Genomic DNA, 12,866 nt, shown 5'->3' with positions numbered 1-12,866 from the left:
ACCTGAAATTCTACTTCCCATTCCATGCATGGAGAAAATCTTTTGGGAAATATAAGCCTGTTGTCATATCCATACAGATAGGGTGGTACAACAAGAGAAAAGCACTGTATTACATATTTATGCAAAGAAATGAAGCCTGGGTTGATCAACTTGTGGAAATATGACTTTCACATCAGCAAATTCTCTTGCATGGAGCAATTCTTGAATGACTTTCCAACGTTAGAGAGAAAAAGCAAGTAACTTGTGCATCAAACCACAAAAGGACATTTAGGATTCAAAGAGAAGGTGATTCTTTATGGTAAATGTAGTACGTTTTTATAGTCAAGTCTAGCAATGGTATGGAAGAAAGATGACTAAATGGAGCCTCTACTACCAGGAGCAATCTACCACTTGGTACTACAGTGGGGTTATTACTGCTTTCATTCCCTGTCTTGATGTGAACTTTCCAAAGGCATTTGAATGGTCAGAAAAAGGGGGGGGGACAATTCTGCAAGGCTTCCCATATGACTTTAACCCATGGCTTGTTCAAGTATGCAAAACACAGGGAAACTCCACCGTGCCAATTGTGTCTCCAGAAGGAACCAACTTAAAAATGTACTGAGAAGCTGAGTTTCCAAATAAATCAGCTTGTGAATCAACCACTTAGGGAAGCACAAATAACCCCAATGCAAAGACTTTAATCAGCAAACAGCAGACCAGAGCAATGATATATTTAAATATTATTTATCTTAGGCAAGAGCCTTTGTAATTATCCCACTAAATGCAGGGTTACAGTCCTTATATTTTTACATTGGTGACAACTTCATTGACCTGTGGCAGCTGGTGTAAAATTAAAGAATATTCAAGTGGTGAATCTGTCCCACTAACTTTAGGTCAGCCCCTATTCTATGGAGGCAATTACAAAACCACTACTTCCTGAACAAAATTTGAGTAATCAGGTTTCATTCAGGAAACTCTGCAGATTAGGAAAACCCACAGGCAAAACACGTATTTGACTATAAGAAGGCAGGAAAAATGCCTATAACGTCTCTATATCACATTATCTGCTCTGTTCATTGAAAGGCAGGATATAAACTAATTAAATAAATAATCAATCAGACCTAGTTACAACATAGAAAGACAATATGCATCCAAATTGCACTGGTGAACAGGAACTGTAAAGATTATATTTTTCTTTCGAGGCATATAAACACAGACTTTGCTCTCCTATTTTTATGGAAAGCGACAATCAAAACTGCCAAGATCGTTCACTGAGTAATTGTTTCCCTTCTGGTTGAATAACGAGTCCAATAATTGCTTAAATTGACATGCATTATCAGATGACCAAAACCTCAGTCAAGTGCTAGAGTTTCATTTGTTCAGGATTCAGAAGAGTGAGAGAGATTTCAACAAAAACTTTATTGCTAAATAAAAGGCTAAATATATGGTGCATGTTTTTTTTAACTGTCTATACAATACCGAGTAGCCAATTTAAAACAATGTTTTCTAAGAAGGCTCATTTGAGTTGATTAATCTGCTGCAGCCTTCCCCAGCCTGGTGTTCTCCAGATGGGTTGGACTTCAGTATCCATAATTCACAGCCAACATGGGACACTGAGCATGCTGGCTGACGATTAAGATGTTGAAGTCCCAAACATCTGGAGGTCATCAGATGGGGGAAGGCTGTTCTATTGCTTCGGTTAATTAAGACTTCCAGTCTTACAAATGGAAATTAGAATAATAAGCACCATTCATGGTGATGAAGAAGCTGCACTGCATTCTGATGGATTATGATCAGTGTCCTCTTAATACTAATGAATAAAGAAATAGATCCTCATGCCAGAGTAAAATTAAAATCATTCCTAATGTCTGCAAGGCATTATCTTTCCCCCCCAGAAAGTACTTGCTATTATTTAACGTTATTGATGGCATACCAATTAGTATACTTTTAATTTACAAATGCTATGGCTTTGAATCCCATCTTTCCTATAAAACAGACCTAGATACTAATTATCGTCTCTTCTACACCTGTCAATCAAAACTCTCTTAGCAGTCTAGTGGGGAGGGATATTCCAGCCTCAGAATATTTCTTAAATGAAAACAGATAATGCCTACACAAAAAAATGATCTGTGCATGGAATTCATCGTCACGCATACAGGCAGGACGATAGCACATGTGAATCGCTCTCCCTTTAATGAAGTGACATATGCAGATGTAGGGGGAGTAATTATTAACATTTTCAGTCACACCCTTTTTATAAGTATTTAGCTATTTGGTTCAAAAGCCATTAGGATTTTTTGCTGTTCTCACTGCAACAGACCAATGCAGCTACCCACCCACCCCGGAAATATTCATTGGGATCATGCCTAATCTCAGCCTTATGTCAGCAGAGACAGATCAGCCTTCCTAACTAAGGCTGCTGTGCTTGGCCAACATGGCACTTGAAAGTGCGTAACTGCTTGTGATGAAAAGAAAAATGTGTTTTTCAATTTGGTTTTGTCGATTAGATAGATTTGCTGTTACGGAAATGGCTAGTTATATGATAATGTGTAAAAACAAAAAGTTGATGTTAGAGTGTTTCTACTTTGTACTGTGCTAAAAAGAGTCCGAAGTCAACACCATTTTTTTCTTTTCCCTTCTCCTCCCCTTTCCTTTTCCCTCCTTAATCCCCTATTTTTATTTTTATTTTCTTTGTATTTTTATATTTTATATATTAAATAAAAAGAGGTAAAGGAAAGTGCGTAACTGCCTAGATTACACCCACAACAATTAATGCACACCCAAATGCTCTAATGCACCCAGCTTGGAATGTTGGGATAACTTGACCTTTTGCAATTCATGGGAGCAAAGGAGCTGAGTCTGGCATCAAAATCAACTTGATGTTCTACACCAGTGATGGTGAACCTTTTTAGAGACCGAGTGCCCAAAAACCGCTCTACCCACCCCCGCCCCACCTGCTCCACCCCTGCCCCCCCACCCTGCCCACCCACAGGGCCACCCACCGCCTCCATGGCCCGCCACAGATCATCCAGGTGGCCTGGACCATGCCCTCCACCCACGCCCTGCAGCATCATCTGCACACAATGGGGTATGAGGGCAGAGTCTAGTCCCTGCTGCCCGGCTGCCATGTCCTTGGCTGCACTGCTACACATGGGACGCGCCCAGGGGCAACTCTCCTCCAGGGGGGGCTACTGTTGAGGAGGGGGCCATGGGGGGTGGCGGGGCTGGGGTGACGGCACGCATGCCCATAGAGAGGGCTCTGAGTGCCACCTCTGGCATGCATGCCATAGGTTCGCCATCACTGTTCTACACCATCAGCTTTTAGCTATCAAAGCATGGAGCGGGGGAAAAATCATTCCTCAAGGAGGCTTCTTCCCTCACTAAATGCAGAGAACTGTACTGCAGAAGGAGGTAGATATAATAAATAAACCTTGCAAACCTATATATATTTATTCAGAAATGAATGCCATGAAATGCAGTGAGATTTAAGTGTACTCAATGGGGATTTTCCAGTATCATGATTACCAATAAGAGAGTATATTTGTAGCTCAGGGTTGAAATGAAGTCCTTGGTGCTCTCCGGCTGCATCAGGCTAGCACTGATGAGGTTACCTAGTTTGAGTAATAAAATGTCTTCAAAAAAACGACCAAGCTCAGAGAGCACCAAGGACTCCTCAATATCCTTATTCTCCTGCTGAGATTAAGACACATAAAGGTGCATATATTTTTTTAGACTATGGAAATAAATCCAAGTTGCAATTCAACTCAGAGATGAGTTACTGGATTGAGTAAGAAACTAGCATTCACAAAGCTGAGAATTCAAAAACTATGTTACTTCATACATCAACACGCAAAGCTAGAAAAACTGTTACAACTTTTCCTAGTAGGTGATCCTAATGACATTAAAGTGCATTTTTCCCCACTACCATCTTATAGTGATGCGGGGAAAAAGTTAGCATAGTGTAGAGAGTCCTCCGTGGGTTTTTTTTTCTTATTTTTTCTTATTTAGTTTTATTCATTTATAACATAAAATATAAAAATACAAAAGCAAATAGTAGGGGACAACAGTAGAAAAAGGGAAAACAAAAAGGGTGTGAAGAAAGGGAGGGGAAGAAACAAAAGGCATTGACTTTCCGACTCTCTCTGTTGCAGTAAAATCAGACATTAAAATCAAATCTCAACCTTTTTACATTTCTATAGTAGTATGCACTAGCCCAGGGGTAGGCAACCTTGGCTCTTTTATGACTCGTGGACTTCAACTCCCAGAAGCTATGTTGGCTCAGGAATTCTGGGAGTTGAAGTCCACGAGTCATAAAAGAGCCAAGGTTGCCTACCCCTGCACTAGCCATTTCTGTATCGGCAAATCAGTCTAATCGGTAAAACGCAAAATCATAATATCATTTTTTTCCACCTCAAGCACAAAGTCCACAAGCAGTTTTCAAGTAAAAACAAAAGTACTTATGTCCTTTTCCTGTATCAGCACAGTCAATTTGGCAATCTCTGCTAATTCCCTCAGCTTTTATAACCATTCGTCCATGGTAGGAATCGAGGCATCCTTCCACTTTTGTGCACAGAGCAGTCTCGCTGCCATCACCATATGTAAAATCAGAGTTCCACATTTTTTTCCAGCTCTCTTTCCATTAGGCCCAGAAGGAAAGTTTCTGGTTTAATCTTTATGTTCACTTTAAGAATTTTCTCCATTAATATATGAATCCTACTCCAATATTTCTTTGCCTTATCACAAGTCCACCATAAACGATAAAAAGTCCCTTCTTTACATTTATATTTTCAACATATTTTGTAGGGTGGAAAAGTGCCACCAAGATTCAGAACTGTTCTATAGGCGATAATGAGGCGTGAATTAGGGAATCCATCAAATTCAAAGTTGCTCCATCTCTTCCCAGATGGGCTGACTCTGGGACCACCAACAAAGCTACACCTGGAGCTAGTATCCATCATCTCCTTGTTGCTGTCAATGCAGAAGAAATCATATCTATGCAGATTTGCTGTACCAGCTATGCAAACAATGGGTCTGGGCTTGAGATGTAGATCTCCCCTACTACTTTCATTCACCCACTTCATTCAGAACTGCACTTCTGATGCTTTCAGTTCTATTACTGTAAAATGAATGGAAATAAATGGTGTTCAGTTTATTTTAATGAGCCCTAAATATAACTCCTTAACTCTGAATCCAAACCATTGATTTCTGTAGCTAAACTTTTTTCCTACCTTGATATATTTTGTATTAAAAGAGAAATTTTAAGGTAAAAAGAAACATTAGCTGAAATCCAAATATTACATTTATTTTTCACTGTTTTCCTTGGATCACTGTTTTCTTTAGAATCTTCTCAGCCCAAACAGACAAGCTTCTTCTGAAACTTAATTGACTCTTATTACCTAATGCTTTCGCCAGAAAAATCTAGGGCAAATTTGAGTATACACTCTTTGACCTGAAAGTATACTTAAAGAATACTCTGTAAAAGACAAGCCATCATGAAAGGATTCAGAGGTAACATCTGACAGCTACTTTCCAGAATGATGAAAAACTAAACCATCTTTTTTTTAAAAAAGAGTTAATTTAAGAATTACTCAGAAGATGGCTTAAAATGTATCATGTTGATAGTCTAAAATACTGGGCCAGTCTGTAACAAACCTAAAGGCATGTGGACCAAGATTATTCCAAAAATCCTGCCTTGTCCAATCCAGTGTTCTCCATATACAGTATGTTAGATTATAACACTCAACATCAATCTGGGAATTATGGATAATGTAACCAACTAGAACATGAAATCATGCAGACATCAGAGGACAAAATCTTTGTAGTCCCTTCCCACTGCACAATTATTGGATTCTATTGTACATCTGAAAGTCACCAACTGCACAAGGCTGAAGTAGGCAGAGAGCATAGATGTGTTGGATGTTGTTGTATAAGTATAGTGTTTCAACTTCATAAATAAGATTTTATTCATAAACATCACTTTGTGAACAAGATTTTATTAATATAGTTTGAGATGTCAGTGCAGACTGACTTTTACTGAAAATAAGAAGTCCAACTTCTAAGAAATAAACAATGTTAAAAGCATAATTATAGCACAATTTTAATGTCTATACTTGACATTAAGTGCTTTGCTTGCTTCTTTGTTTTAAATTTCTATTAAAGTTTAAAGGTGGCAATGTATCTGAAAAACTCATTATATCATCCTTCCTTCCATATAGTCCATAGTTTAGTTTGCAGAAAATAAACTAAGGCGCTTCAAATATTAGCCATCAGTTTCACAAAATAAAACGCATATTTGCTTTCAATGCGTCATGATAACACATTGGCACTGAAACCTTCTTTAACAAGGGACTAAGTCTACCTTCAGTAAGTTTTGGTTAAACTTTCAATCAAATGTTTGACTTTTATTTGACTTTAAAATCAGTTTTTAACATTTTGGCCTATTTTTCAGAGATACAAAACATTTGAGAAATAAACCCACCCAAAATCAATAGCTGTTTATTTTCTCAGCACAAGTGTATCCCATTAAAAAAAGTAGACAGTATAATGCAGTGGTGGCGAACCTATGGCACGGGTGCCAGAGGCGGCACTCAGAGCCCTCTCTGTGGGCACGCACTCCGTTGCCCCAGTCCTAGGCCTGCAGCTGGGTTTTATAAAACCTTTTCGCTTTAGGCCTCCGCCGCCGTGTGCAAAAAAAAAGGGTTCAATCAATCAATTTCAACTTCTCGCGGGGAAAAAAAGAGCTTGCAAAGTTGGAATTGATTGATTGAACTTTTTAGTCCCACCCAGTCTGCCGTTACCACTGCAGCCACGCCCACCCAATGGGCCACGCCCACCCAATGGGCCACGCCCACCCAATGGGCCATACCCACCCGGCACTCGACAATGCATAAGTGGATTTTGGGTTGCAGTTTGGGCACTCGGTCTCTAAAAGGTTCGCCATCACTGGTATAATGTGTATATCCCTTGATATACTTCAAGATAATTGGTATGTTTAAACAAAAATCAGCCCATTTTTTGAATCTGAAACAATGGGTGTCCTGCCTAGGGAGGAAATACAAGTCAGCAGTCTGGTATATGAGCAAATCTCCTGAAGTTCTGCTTTCCCTTGCCCCAAACTCATAGATAGTTTCAATGGCTCGGGCATGTTGGACATTTCAGAAAAAGAGGTTTAACAAAACAGCTAGGCATCTTTAATAGCATCATAATTCTAAAAGGCACCATTGTATCTTGCAATGGAATAAAAATACATAACCACAGCAAATAAGATGTCTGCAGGTATGGTAAAAAAAAAAGTTGATGCCTTCAATGATGCTATAATAATAATAATAATAATAATAATAATAATAATAATAATAATAATAATAATAAAGTTGGAAGGGACCTTGGAGGTCTTTCTTTCTCTTTCTTTCTTTCTCTTTCTTTCTTTCTTTTTCTCTTTCTTTCTGACTACATTCTGTGATACAAACAAAACAAGCACTGGAGGTTCTAAGGACCCTTTGATACCTTGTGAAATGGCTAGTGAATATTGCCTTTATTTCTAGGGAGTCCCCATTCAGACATAAACTAGGTTGTCAAAGTTGTCAATAGACATATGAAATAGGACTTAAAAGTACCATCGTGTATATATTTTCCCCAAAATATGCATTAATGTGTTTGTTCAGGATGTTTGCTTAAGAATGCTTGCCTATACAGGATTGTAGCATCAACATATTCAGTAGACCTATTCTTTCACCTCAGCCTTCAGGGTAGCCCTTTGTTAGAAGAGAAGTTTCCCACAGAACAGAGGTAGACCGACTGTTTCAACCAATCATCAAAAAGAAGACAAAAGAAGGTACATCAAGCTACAAACCAGTGTGGCATGACTACCGTAAGAGAATGCAGAGCAAATCATAAAGAAATCTGTAAGCAGTTTAAGAAAAAATAATGTGATAATTACCAGAAGTCAGCACGGATTTGTCAGTAAAGAATCTTGTCAACTAATCTAATCTTTTGATGGGGCAACTTCAGTGATAGATTGTGGGAATGCTATACAGACATTCACCAAAATATTTCCATGTAGTATTTCATGTAAAGTAATGAAATTGATCAGGAGAATAGAAATGGAGCCATCTGAAGAACAACCAAAGGAGCTTAATATTTTTAGCTTTCAAGGGGGAAAAAAGACAACTGAAAGAGATGGGATAGCATTATTCAACTATCTGAAACAATGTCACGTAGAAGCAGCCCAGAGCCTGTTCTCTTTTATTTCAACATACTGTGTACTTAAGTACATGGACTATTTTACAAGAAAACACACTCCCAACTGAATAGTACCAGCACCCCCACCCAAACCCCAACATTAACAGCAGACCTGTGGTGGAACCAATTACCAAGCTAGGTGGTGAGCTCCCCTTTACTGAATTTATTAAAAGAGAATATCAGCAGACATCTGTATGGAAGGTTTAATCTGTATTCCTGCTCTGAGTAGGCATTCGGGTCAATCAGCCTAAACAAGCTTTTTAATGGTTCCCTGAAAGTGTCAGGTGAGGCCCTACGCTGTACCCAAATTGACAGGCCTTAGGTATGCCTGTAAAAGCAGCTGCTTACCTGGACTAAGATTTGACAGAGGGCAATAAGACAGAATTCTGGTCATGTGGGCCTGTCACAGCGCACCTGGGCTAAAAACTGGTGAACCTCTGGCCAAAGAACCGAGGAGCTACCCCATCTCTGGTCTGATCAACCCAGTGCTGGGTCTCTTAATTCAAGAAACATATCCTTCCAGCATTCCCCTCCCAGCTGTAGATCTCAGAACAGGTTCACTTTCATGGTAGAGCAGCTTGGAACTTACCAGGTGGAGACGCAGAGATCTGACCTCCTCCAAAATCAAATCTTTGGTGCTCTTTGAGTTTGGTTGTTTGCTTCCAGACGTTTCCAGACCATGTAATGTCTTCCATGCTAGAAGGGTTTGCTGTCTGTTAATGAAATATTGCAAGCAAACAACCAAGCTCAGAGAGCACCAATGACTACAACGTTCAACCCTGAGCTATATAACATATATTCCCTTCTGCTGGCCCCTTCAAAGTGCCATTGCTGTTCCTTCACCAATAGGAATAAAATGACATTGGCAGCTTCGGTCCAACAACGGCAAGGATCACCATTAATTATGTGGGGATAGTCCTCCATTGGCCTAGATATCTGATTCTGGGTCGATTCTTTGAAAGCCAAAGTTGGGCATGCATCCTGCTAAATAGAGAAAGCGGCCTTGCCAGCCACTTTCAATTCCTGTCACTTGCTGTCAATGGGCAAGGACCACAAGCATGCAGGCACGACCTTTGTGCATTTCTTCTGAATTTGACTCCTAGCCAGTTTACCCAGACAAGCTGTAGCTTGGGAACACATCACCTGGAAAGAAGGTCCAATGAACTGAGGAGGCTACCCCCAGATGACTACTACATAGGCTTACCTGGGAGTAGAAACAGAATTCTCCTCAACACACACATAGTATGACTAACTGAATTATATCACACTTGATTGGCACAAGATATTGAACCATAAACTAACCATGTCACAAAGTAGTCAACCACAGTTTAACCAACATGTTGTGCAAACCCATCAAATGACCTGATTCTGAGCAAACTGCACTGCAGACACAGATTAAAGCCAGGACCAAACAATCTAGTTAAACTCTTGTTCCTTTCCTTTTAAAATACAAGCCTGATAAAAGACATCTGAAAAACCAGACTTGCTAAAAAGCCCCTTGTGTTCAGCAACGTGGGGCTGCTACGCCAAAACAAAAAAAAAAATGGCAGAAGGGGGGAGGGGAAAGAGCAACTGATAAAATCCCCTTACAGAACTGTGGGGGGACTGTGGGGGACGGGGCCCTGTTTTAATTTTACTGGCTGCATTCATACAACATGCTTAGCCCGAGTCTCGGATTTTCCTTCCGGATTCGCACAACTTCCCAGGCACCATCACGCAGAACCTCCATCAATGTTAATAGTAACTGAACTGAAGTATATTGAAGGACGTTAAGTTCTTTGTGTAAGCCCAACCGGGGCGGGGTGTGTGTGGTCCTGCTTGGAGCTCATCTAGGGCCAGAATAGATCAACAGGAGGCTCTAGGTTCGAATTCTCCCCTCCCCAGATACAAACACGGCTCTTTCAGCCAGGCAGGTGGCTGAGCGTGATGCTTCTACTCAAAAGCAAATATGGAGATTCTCGGCCATTCCAGAGCATGGGTTTTCCCAGGGGTGCTTTTTTTTCCACGAGGCAGTGGCCTTTCTTTTTTTCTCTTTGAAGACGTTTCGCTTCTCATCCCAGAAGCTTCTTGGATGAGAAGAGAAACGTCTTCGAAGAGAAAAAAAGAAAGGCCAGCTGCCTCGTTGGAAAAAAAAAAAACAACACCCCTGGGAATAGTCAAAAGCAAGTTCCTTCGGGCAGACCCCCTCCCCCGAAGCTATTCCCCTCCTCTTTCCACGCCCTCTCCACCCCCCCAAGCCGCCCACCCCTTCTGGCCCAGCCAGGACGTGTCCCCCCCCCCTCCGTCCTCCCAGGCAGTCGCCCCCTTACCTGGCTGTACTTGGTCTCGTGCTCGAGGGAGCCCTTGTCCAGCCCGTTCACCGCAACGTGCTGGGCCGTGGCCGTGAAGCCGCTTCTGCTCAGGCTGCTCCACTCTTCCACCTTGGGGCTGTGATAGGGCGAGCTGTCGCTGACTGCGGGCAAACACACGACAAAGCGGAGTGAGGGGCGCGCCTTTCCTCTCTCGCCCTAGTAGTCGCAAGGAGCCGAGCTAGGGGGAACCTAAGCGCGGAGGCGGGAGCGGGGGGGGTTCGCCCTTGAGAGAAGGACGGGCGCCCCGAGAGCCGGACACCCTGCCCTGCCCTGGGGGGAGATCTCCCGAGGGGAGGCAAGGACCCAGCCAGCCAGCCAGCCACTGCCCGCGCTTCCTTGGAAGCGAAGGCACGTCTAAGCCCGAGCAGCTTCGACGTCCGACAGGCTCGGCTGCTTCTCTGGGGAACCCCACTCGCTCGATCCATTATTGGGATCCATACGATGTGTACAGCGCTTCCGAGGCCATCCTGCTTCGAACCAGCTTTGCGGCACTGAAAATTAAAAAAAAAAAAATCCTGGCGGGGGAAGGAGACTCCGAGGTGGCTCAAGGACACTTTTCGAATGGGCGAATTAGCCTTTTTTAAAGTAAATAAATAAGTAAGTAAGCAAGCAAGACAGCAAGACAGAAAGACAGAAAGCAAGAAAGCAAGAAAGACAGAAAGCAAGCCAGAAAGACAGAAAGACAGAAAGAAAGACAGAAAGACAGAAAGAAAGAAAGAAAGAAAGAAAGAGAGAGAGAGAGAGAGAGAGAGAGAGAGAGAGAGAGAGAGAGAGAGAGAGAGAGAGAGAGAAAGAAAGAAAGAAAGAAAGAAAGAAAGAAAGAAAGAAAGAAAAAGAAAGACAGACAGACGAAAGAAAGAAAGAAAGAAAGAAAGAAAGAAAGAAAGAAAGAAAGAAAGAAAGAAAGAAAGAAAGAAAGAAAGAAAGAAAGAAAGAAAGAAAGAAAGAAAGAAAGAAAATAAATGCTTTTGTTTCGCCTAAGGAACTCCACTCCTCCCGCCTAAAGGAAACGGATTTTGCTTGAGGCTGCTGCCTGATTGAAATAATGCCTCGGGGGGAAATAAGAGTTTGGAGAGTCGGGAATCAGCCAGCGGCTTGGAAGGAACCGCAACCCCCCCCCCCCCGTTCACACTTGCAACCCAGACTCTCTAACGCCAGGGGTAGGCAACCTCGGCTCTTTTATGACTCCAGCTATGCCAGGTGGACCTCCTAAACTCGCCTGAACTGAACTGGAAAAAAGTCAAGCCAGCCATGAAACCACAGTCTCTGTAAGGGTATTAAGGAGACAAAATACCTTTCTCAGGGATATTCCCCTCCAACTGCTTTATGAATAGAAAGAGGTATTGGGAGAATAACAGAGATGGAAGCGACCTTGGAGATCTTCTAGTCCAGGGGTAGGCAACCTCGGCTCTTTTATGACTCGTGGACTTCAACTCCCAGAATTCCTGAGTCAGCTCTGCTGACTCAGGAATTCTGGGAGTTGAAGTCCACGAGTCATAAAAGAGCCGAGGTTGCCTATCCCTGCTCTAACATCCGCTGTTGTTATATCAAAAGAGCGATTGGTTTAAATCAAACCTTCGTTAAGTCCTCAAAAATGACTAGCAGGGAAACGAGCTCAAGGAAACGTAGGACTAAATCCTCGCGCAAATTGGAAAAAAAAAAAAGGCCATTTTCGTCCAAAAGGGCACCCTCCGGATTTCAGCGCTGCTTTCTGTGGTCTAGCTTAAACCCGTTTGAGGAAGACGACACAGCTTCGGTGGGATTTGTTTCCTTACAGCAGCGGTTTTGGGTCGTGACCTTAAGTACCTGGGATCTCAGTCTCCTGAATTGGTTACAACTACAGCTGGGAGATCCTGAAGGAAATCGGTGTATTTAACTTTAACATTAGGAAGCGCGGGTTCCACTCAATTTTTTTTTTTAAAAAAAAGAAAAGAAACCCAAATAAGTCTAAAAACAAGAGCAGCTTAAATAGAGTACAAGAAAATAACAGCAGACCAGGGTGATTCTGGAGTCTGGGGGCAGCCGGGTGACTGAGACGTTCCTAAGGCGACTTGAAGTAGACAGACCCTTCTTCCACAAATTAAACGAAAGGGTGTTTGGTGTGTGTGTGTGTGTGTGTGTGTGTGTGTGTGTGTGTGTGTGTGTGTGTGTGTGTGTGTGTGTGTGTGTGTGTGTGTGTGTGTGTGTGTGTGTGTGTGTGTGTGTGTGTGTGTGTGTGTGTGTGTGTGTGTGTGTGTGTGTGTGTGTGAGAGAGAGAGAGAGAGAGAGAGAGAGAGAGAGAGAGAGAGAGAGAGAGAG

At 42.0% G+C, this 12,866-nt stretch overlaps 1 protein-coding gene across 1 annotated transcript in view; it reads right to left on the bottom strand.

Moving 5' to 3' along the window:
• The window catches only part of PAX9 (paired box 9), a 42,145-nt gene that overhangs the window by 21,466 nt on the left and 7,813 nt on the right, over nt 1-12,866 (bottom strand). The window contains exon 3 of the mRNA XM_015817497.1: nt 10,527-10,669. Within this exon, the coding sequence (XP_015672983.1) occupies nt 10,527-10,669 (143 nt within the window). The remainder of the gene's footprint in view (nt 1-10,526; nt 10,670-12,866) is intronic.

The sequence above is a fragment of the Protobothrops mucrosquamatus genome, unplaced genomic scaffold (genome assembly GCF_001527695.2).
Source record: "Protobothrops mucrosquamatus isolate PMUCROS unplaced genomic scaffold, P.Mucros_1.0 scaffold597, whole genome shotgun sequence".
Classification (NCBI taxonomy): Eukaryota; Metazoa; Chordata; class Lepidosauria; order Squamata; family Viperidae; genus Protobothrops; species Protobothrops mucrosquamatus.
The sequence above is the reverse complement of the archived record's forward strand: the minus strand, read 5'-3'. Positions and strand labels throughout refer to the sequence as shown.